This window comes from Papilio polytes, unplaced genomic scaffold (genome assembly GCF_000836215.1).
Source record: "Papilio polytes unplaced genomic scaffold, Ppol_1.0 DF823731.1, whole genome shotgun sequence".
Taxonomy (NCBI): domain Eukaryota; kingdom Metazoa; phylum Arthropoda; class Insecta; order Lepidoptera; family Papilionidae; genus Papilio; species Papilio polytes.
In genome coordinates, this window is record NW_013525473.1 from 3930397 (window position 1) to 3944674 (window position 14278).

The 14278-nt window shown below is 34.0% G+C and overlaps 1 protein-coding gene across 1 annotated transcript; it reads left to right on the forward strand.

The window, feature by feature from the left end:
* The first annotated feature begins 8830 nt into the window (after positions 1–8830).
* Positions 8831–13012, forward strand: LOC106103487 (neuropeptide Y receptor-like). The gene is made up of 6 exons (XM_013283268.1): positions 8831–9468; positions 9949–10147; positions 10407–10475; positions 10694–10852; positions 12041–12128; positions 12837–13012. Exons 1-6 carry the CDS (start codon positions 8831–8833, stop codon positions 13010–13012), a joined length of 1329 nt encoding a protein of 442 aa, XP_013138722.1.
* Positions 13013–14278: the final 1266 nt, after the last annotated feature.

The window sequence follows — 14278 nt, forward strand, 5'->3', positions numbered from 1 at the left end:
TGCCGCAACTGAACCCGAACCAAAGCGAAACATGCAATGCTGTAGTACAAAATAAATTCTGCCCCTTTTTGCGAGCTTTTTGGAAAAACTGACAGAATCTATACTATATACTATCTGTCTATACTATACTATATCTAGTATGGTATAGATTACCATTGCCTAGTGTGGGCATCACTAGATCAATCACATTTATCACTATTTGTATTTATCTTTTAATTGGTTATAACTTTTATTGTTAATTATTAATCTGTTTTCAATAAATTTCAATTTCAATTTCTATCTATATCTACCTATCTATCTTATCTATATTATAATAAAGCATAAACACACATTTCTTTGTTGCCTAAGATGTAGGCAATTACAGCATATTTTTGAATAATTATTCTTTCAATAATAAGCCCTACACTTACGTCACGCTTAGACTTAGGGGGTAAATATTTTGAATAATATCCCTAATGTGGGAAGAGACCATAAGTTGCTGCTAACATCAAGGAAGCAAAATTGCCATGCTTTGTCATCATTGTCTGTCATTTTGACATTTGCAATTAAATTTGACAAATGTAATCAGTAAAACAATTTTCATTATTTCATGCGAATGAAGTCGCACGGGAATAAGCAAACAAGCTTAGAACCTATTGTTTGTATTTCACAGAGGGGAATGCGCGCTTGACAGGCCCTATTCCTTAAAAACTAAAGCTTGGAATAGATCAAATCAATGCGAGGTCAATATCAATTTTGTTTTTAAACTGGAATGCTAGAGACCTCTGGTCGTCAAATGTTAACATTTTCATGCCAAATATTTCAAAGTTTCGACGGAAATGGCAATTGTAAGCTATCCTAAAAGCTTTCGTTAGTTCTAATCAAACTTTTGTATTTACAATAAACCTCTCTTCAACTAATGGAGTCACCGGAAATATGCCGGATGTTACTGTCTGTAATCCATTAATTTTAGAATATTGTAATATAATTTACATGCTTATTTAATACATTTTGTAAGTTATTTGTTGATTATATTGTTTTAAAATAATAAATGATTCATAAAAAAAGTCCCTTATTTTAGTGAACTTCGCGTGGATTGTTTTTTTATAATACTTGTTTATTTTATGAAAGTGTATGCATACATAACTTATTAGGTAAAACATACATAGTGCAATTTTATCCGCACTGCCAAAGCTTTGATTTGCGATTAAATCGTGTTTTTTCCACATTTTGTAATCTCAACATGTGTCAGCGGCAAATCGTTTACGCCGCCCGTTTGTAATTTGCCACGGCAAATAATTTTCCAAGCAAAATAACAAAGAACCCGTAAATTACGAATGAGCACGAAATCATTCACAAATTTACAGGTAACTTTATAAATTAATACGTTTTTTTTTTCAAAGACAATGTAACATGACAGGTATCATTAGAAGTGTGTGAAGTAAGGAGTTTAAAAGAAGATGGGAGTGGATTCAATTAAAGCAGATTACTGAAGATGTATGAAAGAGCATATACTGTGCCGACCTTTTGTAGGGACAATGGCAAGTTGTTGATAATGATGATAATAGAAGTGGGAACATAACGGAGTTTTTAGAGATACACATAGGTAGAATATATAGACACATAGGTAAAATATGTAGACGGTGGCAAAGAGAATTCCGAGTTACAGAATTTAAAATTAAATCAAACAAGCACGAATTCCTGAAAGCCGGGAGGGCTTTGTTAAATAAACAAAAGTTTTATTCAAAGCTTAAAACAGAATGTAAATGTTAATGAAACTCATTTGAAAATGACTTCGTTGAAAAGTAAGTTATGACTTAGCTTAGTAGGGCGGATGTAACTATACGTATCAATTCTGTTTACAACTTTAGTTTTGACTTCGGACCGTATTTACCATCAAGAAAATATTACTTCACTGTAGGTGATAATGAGTGACTTCTCCCGATAACCAAGAAAAAAAAATCAACGTTAAAAATACAAGTACATTCACGTTACTATGTTATCTGGTTACAAATGAACTGTTTTTTCTATCATATGGATTAGTATAATTGTAAGAGATAAAGTTTATTTGTTAAATATCCTAACTTGTGGAGCATGCGCTGTAAGGGAAAAGTCGAGTTCACTCGTGCCGCCGCGCCGGCCGTCGCAGGCAAGCTCGCAGGACGATATCCTGAATACTTTAATCCGCGTAACTATAAATAAACATAACACTAAACAATCTTGATACTAATCCTAAAAGCCTGAAACAATAGAATCAGTTAATCGTTTATAGGAAAAGCTAAGCTTAGTCGAGGTTTTTATTTAAATAAATCAGGATACAATTTCAAGTATTGGTTGCATTTTTATGAAGAAAAGAAATTTTTGCAAAGTTGTACCTTAGTGAAAAAGGTAAGTACATTCTAAATGTGTTTTACCTCGTATTAATATGTTATTGTCTCGTAGAATATGAAAATGTTTACAATAACTTTACGGGTATATGTATCGATTTTAAACAAAATTAACATATTACAACAATTTGTTTAACATTGAGATGTTTATGCGAAACATATTAATATTATACTCGTAGTAGTTTCAAACTTAACTTACTAATGTTATATATACAAAAATTTAGATTGATGGATGTTTGTTAGAGTTTATAGCTTAAACGGCTGAACGAAAGTTGATGAATTTTGGCATAGGCTCGTTTTCACGCGGAAGGAGCCGCGGGCAAAACCTTAAGATGTCATAGATCAGAAGTTTAATACAAAAGTTTTAACTCTAAACACATAAATAACTAGTACGTAACACAAGACTTTGTAACATTAATAATGTTAAATCTGTAAGGATTTCTTCTTAACTGGATTACATTTCCTTGTAAGATAAATGAACATATGACAGGTAGTTAGCGTTAATTAATATCCATACTAAAACCTGTTGTCTCAACTAATTCACAGAGAATGAGCAGGATAACAATATGTTAATGCGCGTATGGTAGTATACAATTGTTTATTGTTGTGTCTCAGTTTTTAGCATAACTCGGTTTAATCCTTTAATCGTATTACCTTCGTCCTAAACCACATAAAGATAATGTTATACAAACAATGTTATTTACTCATGTGGATATTATGTCATTTTCATGATTACGAGCGAGCGCTCACCTTTGATTAAACTATCGCACAATTAGTCGCGCTTTGATTTTTTGATTTGAGGTGCGCATACCACTCGATTTTTTGGTTGTGCAACTAAACAGTTGAATTGGCTACGATACAATCGACAATCAAAAATCGCACTACAGTTGTACGATAATTTAGTCAAAGACGTGTGCCCGCTCTAAAGGAGTAAAAGTAATTGCTGAGTTGACCTCATTAAAGTCAACGGTTTGGGCCCAGATTTAATGTTCACGGGCTATTGAAGTTAATATATTCATTTTGTATTTAAAGATTTTTTTCAATGACTTTTAGTAAAGGCGTTTTTAATAACACCTATACTTTCAAGTCCTTAAAGAAGCTAGCATACTTCTAAAAAAAACAGCAACGCAATTGTCCATGTTATTTTTTTATATGTGTCACTGCTCATTTACCTTCTTATCTTAAAAAAATAATTTATAACTCGATAAACTTAAAAAAGATTCCTTCATAATTATTCAGTAGGACGTGTAAATTAGATTTACGAACTTAGTCATGAGCCTTATTGAGCCTTATCTCAGACTCACGTACAAACAATTTGTTATATTATTCAGTCAAGACGAACTGGCGCGCCGAGATTTTGTTATAAGTTACTTTCTTCTTTACAATATTTCTCATACATCATTTATTAACAAGTTCAGTGCGTAACAGGCCGGTATCGGTTTGACGCGGAACTTAAGATCTGCGGACGAAGAAAACTATGTCCCTCTCGGTAGTACGAAACGATTACTTCAGGTGTATACATTACATTATATGTATAAAGTGTTTGTTTTGGTTTCCATTATGTTGCCACAAAGTTATAGCAATTTAATTTATCCTAGTGCTGGTGGGTATTGAAAGACCTGCCACGCACTAGCGAAAATATATTTGGCGGCGCATTGTGGTTTTACTTGCCGCAGTAAACGTGTTAAAGCGTATCTGATTAAACGTATTAACAATACAATGAACATCTGTCGCACTCCAAGTTACAAAACAGAATGAATTTAATAGTGGTACAGCCCGCTTTAACATCTTCGCGCGAATGGGCCGAATCGCCCGGTGAAATACCACGACCACACAGAAGACAGGCGTGAAGTGGACGCGATTCCGCGTTTCGTCTGATGAGTGTGTTACCGGAGGTCTAATTTTAGTCGTTTTCCCTTTCCACTCTTTTCTTAAGAAGAAAGGAAGAGAAGGAAAAGTGGATTTGAAAGCGTAGGGGTCGCAAAGGAAGGGGAAATGTCCTCTTTATGTGCGTCTCCTTCTCCGTCAATTAAAAGTAGGCAATACATCTGCAATTGCGTATGTTTATGGGCAGCGGTCGCTTTCCATTTCGGTGGATTCAGATGGCCGTTTGCTCGTTTGCCACCTTATTTCTACAAAAAAAAAATAACGTAGCTACGAATAGGATTGACTTTTGTCTAACTTGAATAAAGTAGAATCATCTCTGTAACAGCTTTTCTGTCTTAATCTTGTCGGTTTATAAATTACTAAAACCATTTATGTAACTTACCTTGAAAATAATATAATTCAAGGTTAGTGTATAAAGAACATAAGGCAACAAAGGATTTAAGTCAGTAGGCGGCACCTTAATTTCCTTCTTCCTTAATGAGTCTTTTTCAATTGTAACTTTGAATAGAAGGATTCTAGTACGATTTGTTAGTAATAGGTTTTAGTACTTAAAGATTTTTTTAATGTTTTTCAAATTATGATTCTTATTTTTGCTGTGCTTTTTACATTCATGGTGTAGTTGCTATCATAGAAGTTAATAAAATTGCAGATAAAAAACCTCCTTACTTGTAGAAATTACGCTAACATATGAACTTTAAAAGGTTAATTTGGAGAAAAAGCGCATGATGCTATATTTAATTTTTAAAAAAAGTTACTGCGCTAGTGCAGTGCCACAACGACCTCGTATAGGAGAGCTCTCCAACACCGACTCCTGCGCTTTCGCCATGGAGTCTTAATAAAAAATAATGGTCGAATTTTCGCGATAATCGTCATCACGCAACAAAAAATGGCCACATAATAGTTTTAACTAAGCAGCTTTTGTTTTTTTAACATATCAGCTATTTTCCTAACGTGTTTTGTTGTAAATAGTGTAATTAATATTTATGGCGCCAGTATAAGTCGACATTACAACGGAACTTTTTATACTCCTTAGATTTATCGCATTCTGTCGTAAATATACCTTAAAGCTTTTTCATTCAATGCTTTTGGTCAAAGTTGTATAAAAAGAAAACAAAAAAAGTGTCACAGAATGTTTACGACATACACAAAATGTATTGTTTATTAAAGGAAACTCGAAAGGGGTATATAAAATTTTATTTTAAGGAAATTCGCGCGTTTCCAGCGAAAACCATTATTTCCAATACCGTGACATCTCTAAAAAGCAACACGCGTATCTACAGTTCCTAGAACTTCTTTATCTACTATATCCATTTCGAAATTCAGCTGAAATTCTCGTACCACATTGTGTACGTGATAACTTCGGCAACTGTACTGTATCCAGGTATCCACGCTCCGATAAACTCAATCCAAAATTGTTTTAAAATCTTCGCTAGTAGTCGCTCATGGGTCGAAAGACTAAAATTATATTTTTTTAATTTCGAATTAAAAACAGATTCACGCAGACTTTCTCCACTTTTTCTTTCACGTTTATCCGCTCGCGTAATTTCCTTGAATGTAACCCACATTGTTTTCATTTCACGTATATCATGATAAACCGGTTATCGTAGTACTTACCATGGGCTCTTCCTTTGAAAATGGCAATTTCCCGGAAAGAAAATGTACAAAGACAACAATGGTTCTAAACAACCGTTGACATCAAATTGTATTTACTTTCTATGCAAAATTTGTATCAAAAGCAATAAAGTAAAACACGTAAGAAGAGACGTGTAATATTTGCTTGTAAGCGTTCCAAATTAGGTAAGAGAACAAATTGAGGAAGCGTGGTAACATATTACGTGTGTAAAATTTGGTTTGTTTTTCCCCTACGAGTTTATTGTTACATGAATAATTATACCATGAAATAGCTAACTTTTATATGCAAATTTGTAACTTTATTATAATCCACTTGTCTGGGTTTTAAGATATGTTTACTCTTGGATGATTTTCTCATCGATTATCGTATGTTAACTTAGTTTTAGGTAATGTTTATAAAATTATTTCACTTAGCGGTTAACGGGTATTTCATTGCTTTATTTCTTCTTTTCATGTCCAACGCTAGTCGTATATTAATAATTCTATTGTGTATTTAAGTAGTCCATAACTGTACGAATACAATGTAGTTGGCGAAGATTTTCTCCAAGGCAATGATTCGCCACATTTCAAGGCCCCGCATTTAGAACATTGCAAACCTTTTGTCTTATTAAAACACCGAGACCATGACTGTGCAAGAATACTGAAACTAAACACGCCTATCTCTTTAATACCTAATACAATTGCTTTTCATTTTATTTATTGTAGAAATATAGCAACGATATATCGTATGTTGCTGTACAAAGACACGTGTCTGAAAAACAGATAAGTAGAAAAGAATTTTATCTGAGAAACTATTTATCATTAATCAATTTGATTAAAATGTCACTAGAATACCATATACTATTAATTTAATGGTTGTTAGTTGTAAATAGTAACGTTAGCAGCAAGTGTTGTCACAATAAACGATGTCTACGGCCAATAACAACGAACAACTGAAGGCCTCTGACTTGAAAGGAAACGGCCCAAATTAAAAAATAAACAAGTCATTTTTATTTAGTACTAGCTTTCGCCCGCGATTCCGTTCGCGTGGAATTAAAAAAAATAAAAGTAAGTAGCCTATGTGTTCTTACAGACTATCCTGTACATCTGTGCGAAATTTCAACAAGATCCGTTCAACCGTTTAGGCTACAAACTCTAACAAATGTCCATCCATCCATCGATCCATCTAAACTTTCGCATTTATAATATTAGTAAAAGTAAGATTATAAATTACAACATTTTGTAGATTATATAACACACCCTATTTATTACTCTCTTATTAATCTCGGGTTTTCAGTTTTTGTTTCACACTACTGTCACTAAGATATAGCATGAAAAAAGTTCATAGAAAGTACTCAAAAAATAAGTTGTAAATCTTCTCCACTATAGCAAAAGAGTATATTAATTCTACGTGTGTTTCTAACACACGTTTAGTTTAAATTTATTAAACTCCCTAGCAACACAGGCATTTTGTCAGAGTATTTTTATCAGGATTCTTCACGAGGACTTTTAAAATTAAGATAAAAACGAAGCCAAATTGAATATGCAAATACTTAGTAACTGTTTACCGATTAACTGGCTGTTGCTCGCTACTTCAACGCGTGAAATTAAAAAAAATATAGCCAATGTTACTCATAGATAAATTACCTTTCTAACGGTGGAAGAATTTTTAAAATCATATTTTTAAATTATACAGATTAGTCACGATTTAAGACAATCTTATGTAAATTAAAAAAGATGTTTTAGGCACATTTTCCCCAAGTATTTTCTTTCTTCTAAGCTGCTATGACTTTTTAATTTCTTCGCCGATATGTGCAGTCATCACGATGTTTTCCTTTACCGTAAGAACGTCGGGTATAATGTTATTAATATGATTCAAACCCAAGACCAAGATTGCAAATCAAGTGCTTATACTACTGAGTCACCGACGCTCTCAATAAGCTCGTTTAAGCACTTATTAAATGTTAAAAGAAATCCAAGAAAAAATTATTGAGTTTAGCGCTAGGAATGGTATTGAAATTTCAGCTACTGAAGTCTTTAGCTGTTTGAAACTAAGCTGAATCTAAGAAACACGACTATGAAAAATTATATTTTGATTATTAAAAGTAACAAGTAAACAAAGTTTAATTAGCTTCATAAATTCGAGCTTCAAAGGAAAGAAATGTAATTATAATATCATACAAAAATACGTGACTCGATTTGGACAGTAAAATATATGTTAGAGTTAACGTGACACAACTTGAACCAACTGATACTTCATGTAGAAAATGAATATTTAAATAAAAATTATTAGTTTTTAAAATATTTACTTTGATTTAAACAAAATGTTGTTAAAACCGATAATGGGTTGTGCAGGAGCTTCAAACGCCGCTACAATAAACAAGCATAGGCGAAATGCATAAAAAATATAGGAAATATGCCGGTGGTTTTTGTTGTCGTAGCCTGTAGCCCATATGCTACGACCCTAAATGTATTGTCATAACCCTAAGTGTCTTTCCACTTGTTACATGATAACTATTACATTTTTTTGTTTTTTTTTTTCGCTTTTGTTACCATAGACTTATAGACTTTTGTTATATTTATTTAATGTAATTAGAAGTTTGAGTATTTTGGATGATATCCAAACTAAACTTTTCTTTCGCGACCCTTTTTTGACGTTGATTGATTTATGGTAGGTTGGCGCAGTTTTTAGTTATGATATATGTATTTATAGTAAGTGGTAAAAAAGGTTTTCGATGTAATCTTGATAGCCGTCAGAAATATGAGGTTTAGTCATAAAAGATATAGATACATTTTTGATTGAACTTGCTGGTGTTTTTTTTAATTATTTGATTCTGAATAAGACATTTGTTTCAGATTCTTCGAGGTTACTAACATCATCATCAGCAGCATTTATCTGCCCAATGCTGAACTAAATGAAGTTACTAATGAACATGGAAAAACAGTTCGATCTAAAATAGATTAGGATGGTGAACACCGCACATTCCATAATCCATGGTTACACACAAAATTATCCTCAATTTGGAATCGAAGATGAATTTTCGACAGAAAGTAACCTCACGGTTTACAACCTCACATGGGTACAAGATGGCCTGGCGTGCATATTCGACGAAACCATTGGGGAATTTGTTACAACATCATTATTCAAAATTTTCATATTTATAATGTACAGTATAATATTTGCAATCGCGCTTACGGGAAATGGATTGGTTTGTTTCGTCGTCTACACATCGCCGGGAATGAAAACTGTTACAAATTATTTTATAGTGAATCTAGCGATCGGTGATATATTAATGACAGTACTTTGTGTGCCGTTCTCCTTCGTACCCGTATTAGTTCTACGTTACTGGCCTTTTGGATCTATCATGTGTCGTGTGGTTAATTACACTCAAGCTGTATCAGTAATGGTCAGCGCGTATACGATGCTTGCGATATCTATCGATAGATATATAGCTATAGTTCAACCTTTAAAGCCTCGCCTAAGCAAGGCTGCAGCGAAAGTGGTCGTACTGGCGGTATGGGCAGGCGCGGCTGCTACTGCTACGCCCATTGGCGTAGTTGCTCAGCTACATAAGCCATCGATGTGGCATGTAGCTTGTAACGTGTAAGTATTTTAAATCGTGTAGAAAATTTCAACTGAACATTGTTCATATATGCAATGAGGAGTAGAAATATAGAATAAAATGTAAATTGTAACGACTGTGTGAAAGCCAGATGAGTGAGTACATGTTTTTGTCCTTTTTGTTTGCACGCCGTTCGAACTCAAAGCACGTTCGTTGGTATATGAGCACGTAGGATGGTTAAGAATTATAGACTCTTTTTTTTATTAACGAAATAATCCGTGATATTTAAATTTTATTGTTGCTTGTGTTGTCGGTGGCGCAATGACTAGCAATACAGGTCTTGGATCGACCACCAAGTAAGATGTCTTTATTAGATTTTTTATTTACTTTCATATCAATTTTGTAACTGTAAAGGAAATGTAAGGCTTAGTCACCCCTACTTTATTGCAGGTTCTGATTCCTTATATTGGTTATATTGTTGTGGAAATTATAGATTGATTCTGTGTTTATTTTTGTATCAGTGATATTTGTGGTGAAATATGGAGTGATGCGACAACAAGTGAGCATTACTCCTATGCTTTGCTGATACTGCAGTTCGCTTTGCCGCTGAGTGCGCTCGTGGTGACGTACGTCCGTATCGCTTACGTCGTTTGGGCGGAACGCACGCCCGGGGAGGCTCAGTCAGAACGTGACGTCAGAATGCAAAACTCTAAACGTAAGGTAATCTTAACCCTTTGACTATTTATGCATGAACGTCAGCCTTTGTCTGCTCTCTGCTGGACTGCCTCCCTAATAACATCCACAATATGCGATCTCCGCCTTCCGCACTTAGATGTCAGACCACCTCTTGTATATTCTCTACTAACTTTCGCACGCGATTCCGTCCTCGTGGAATTAAAAAAAAGTGAGTAGTCAATGTGTTCTTCCATCCATGCATCTAAATTTTCGCATTTATAATATTAGTATGGTTTCTGTGCAGATGATAAAGATGATGGTAGCAGTCGTGGTAGTTTTTATCGTCTGCTGGCTACCGTTGAATATATTTATTGTAAGTATAACAATAACTCATATAAAAAAATACAAAGTGCTTTTATGAAATTAAAACAATATGATGTCCTAGCTTTTGCTAGCTACTTCGGCTACATACATATGTATATCTGCGACATTTGGACCAAATTTCATCCAGAACCACAAAACCGTTATGGAGAAACGTTCTAACAAAAATCCATTCAAACATTCGCATTTATAATATAGTCTTGTTTCTAGATGCTATGGGTGTTAAATAGTGAAAGCGAGGCTTGGCACGCGTGGCCGGGGATGCCGTACGTATGGTTCGCCTGTCATTGGCTCGCTATGTCACACACTTGCTACAATCCCATCATTTATTGCTACATGAATAGCAAGTATAGGCATGGATTCAAACAGGTATATATCTCAATTGTTATCTTATTCGGTACTACTCGCCAACTGATGAGTGTTGGACTGACCAAAAGATCTTCACAATGAATCGTCCTAAGCCACCCTCATCCAGTAACTGTCGTAACCCTGACCTAATCAGTCCACCTTTCAGGAGGTCTACTTAATTATACTATCGTTATAAACTTCTACGCTCTGTTCTAATTGACAGAAGTGACAACTATCAACTTATTTATGCTATGAGCATTAACATGCAAACGTACTGACAAACAAGAAAGCCGTTTTATGGTAAGATGCCCGAACAAATATTGTTTGAAACACATTTGCACACCAGCGAAAAATAATATTAAAAGAAGTTATGAATTTTTTTACCGTATGCAGTATTGAAATTCAGATATAAAATATTCTTCCAACGCATAGTTAAATTCATAAAAGCGGGGCTATTGAAAGGTTCACCGTAGTCCACTCAGATAAGTCACACACAGGTAAGTTGACACGTTGACAGGCCACAGGTCACGATTCAATAGCTCTCCGAAATTCAATTAAATAAAGCTATTGAAATCGAATACACGTTCAATAACACGTTTAATTTTGTAGCTAGTCGACTGTAAACTATGTGTGTCAAACGTTTCTTTGTATGCTTATATCATTTTCTTTAATGTCTACGCATATTCCGTGTCATAGGGACCTAGACTCAGAATATGTCGGACTCGCACCTACTAAAACCCCACGGTGGTCGCCAACATAGCAAAAAAGGGGGGAGTAGTATCTCCGTATGGAACACAACCATGTCCTCTTAAGCGTTGAGTTTTTACTTCCCTTCTCCGGGTTGCTCAGGGCCCCATATTATATCTAGTTACTTATTACATTGAATGTTTGTTAAGACATCGTTTGCTACTATGATTTCTACTGCAGTATTACACTATTGGTGTCCTTGTTTTCCCAAAGAGAGAGAAAGAAAGGCAATGTAGGCAGAATGCTAAGAAAAAGGAGAGGGAGTAGTATTGAAGGTGTTAAAAAAATCATTGAATGAATAGAAAATGTATATCTAGTAATTTTAAGCATGTGTCGTATTCCGGAAATGTCATATGATGTTATTGACTTTAAGAGAGTTTTTTTAAAACAATGAGAGGATTGATACATTTTTCTAGATCTGTCTAGAACATTACGAACATTAATACAATGTTGTTTCGCCAGGTATTGGACCATATTATATGTATTAAATTAAATCCATCGAATCGCTCCTGTCAACGGTCGAGTATGTGCGAAGGAATACCGATGTCGGGTGAGAAATGGAATAAATGTTGTAAATCTAATAAATATATTTTCTTTTAACATTCCGAATAAAAGGCGACGAAATTTATTAAATCTTTAAGACAAGGAGTACGAATAACTCTAATGATAAGAACTTATTGATTACTCTGTTAAGTTACAATGGTGAACAAAAGCTTTGTTATCTGAGCTTAAACAATAAAGGATGTTAATATGCTTGTACATATCAGTATTTCTAATTGTTACTTATGTTATATACCTAATGGTCTATTAGACAGTAAAGAAAGATATAGTAATATAAAAACTCTTTTGCCATGCTTAATTACACTAAGTAATTAACGAATGATACTAACAGCCGACGATTGAAACGAATCATAAACGCTTCGCTTACAATCCGACAGCGGTCAATTTTTCAATGGAATTTGAAGTTTAATCGTAGCCTTACTTAGGAAGCTGTTGCATGTTTAAATATCGTTTCAGTATTCGGCTGTAAGCCTCGCAGTTCGTAACTAAATTAATTACCAAAAACATTTGATATTAGCGCTTTTACGTCTATACCATGTCCAGACAGGACAAATATTTTTTTATCCATAGATACATAGAGCGGACAAATGACCGGTTTGCGTCATTAAGTGCACATTAAACAGTACAGTTTTAGGGTGTCATATATTCCGATGTAATTTCGACCCCGCCTAAATTTAACTTGTGATATATTTCGCAGAACTGATGGGTGTGAAGGCACAAGGTCGTCGGGTCACAGTCAGCAAAATACCTATATCGCGGACGAATGAAGAATGTAAATGCATGAGATGTATTGGTATACGTAGTGAGAAGATTATCAGGACTGATAGTGTTTCACAACGCATACCCCCAGCGCAGCCTATACGTTGTGAATAAGTAACCGTATATATGTATTCTAAGTCATTTAGTTCAATAAACATTGTGCTCAAACTGTATTTTATTACCTTAGTATAGAGTAAAAGAAGTCATTTAATTTTCATAATCTAAAGTTTTAAGACTGAATATTGAAACATTAAAATATCTATCAGCGTCTTAAATAATAAGACCACGCAATGCTGCCGTCTGCTAGATATAGAGATTATAACTTACCACTTCTGAAACCTTAACATTACCATTGAAATAAAAAAAAAATCCTTTATTGATCTAAAACAGTTTAGTATAGTTAGTGGGACTCTGTCTCCTGAGCTAGTAATAACTGTGTTTTAGGAGGCAGCGTCTTCTTATAACAATTGTCTTTACCATTGAAATATATCAAGTGATAACAATTAACGCGAAATAAATATTTAAAAATAATTCAAACACATGTGTATCAAATATCAAGTGGAAAATTAAAAAAAAAACAATTTGGGAGTATACCATTGGATTAAATAGACGCCGTAAAGATCCGAATTCCAGTCAGATACGCTGACTGATACATTAATACTTACACCAATAAAATACAAACAAAACAGTTGTTGAAAGAAATGGATCTGTTATATTTTACCGCCTGTCAGATTAGGATATAAACAATGTGGAATATAGCCGTCTTAAGGTATGTTTCATTTAGAACAAAGGTCAACTCCACTATTTTACTGCATTTGACAGCTTAATTATTTCTACGCCATGACAACGTTGTGAGTGAAACCGCAGGGCAAAGCTACTCTTGTAAAAGTAGCAGGGTCCTGCTTAGTAATAAAAATATAATGTACGCATAAAATGCAAAACCAACTTGAGATATTATGTGGAGGCCATTTGTTTTATTCTTACGACTCCGCTCAAGACGTAAAGCGTATCATTAAATTGGATTTTTCAGATAACGTTTTATGTTAATACTGGCTGATAAGTATCGTTTACTTTCTGTATCATGACGAGATCAACTAAATTGGTTTAAAAGTAATTGATTTAAGAATTAATTGACCACTGTGTTTCACTGAGCTATAGCTAACTAAGGGTCGGTTCGTGTCCTTCAATGGGAATTGTATATCATTAAGCTGATGACTAAAGAAAATAATTTCCAAGTAGATTATTTTATAAAAACATCTATACGCTAGAAGTGATTAAAATATTAGTTATCACACGCGACTCCGTCTAAGTTTAAAAAAACTTAATCAGTAGCTTTGTTCTTACAGATTATTTTCTATATCTACGCCTTTCAGCTAGATG

What these genes read in the sequence shown, in the direction of transcription:
- LOC106103487 (XM_013283268.1), top strand. Translation starts at nt 8,831, where the DNA reads ATGGTGAACACCGCACATTCCATAATCCATGGTTACACACAAAATTAT. An exon ending in TACCGTTGAATATATTTATT is followed by an intron (nt 10,476 to 10,693) that starts GTAAGTATAACA and finishes TCTTGTTTCTAG; the next exon opens with ATGCTATGGGTGTTAAATAG. An exon ending in ATAGGCATGGATTCAAACAG is followed by an intron (nt 10,853 to 12,040) that starts GTATATATCTCA and finishes TTGTTTCGCCAG; the next exon opens with GTATTGGACCATATTATATG.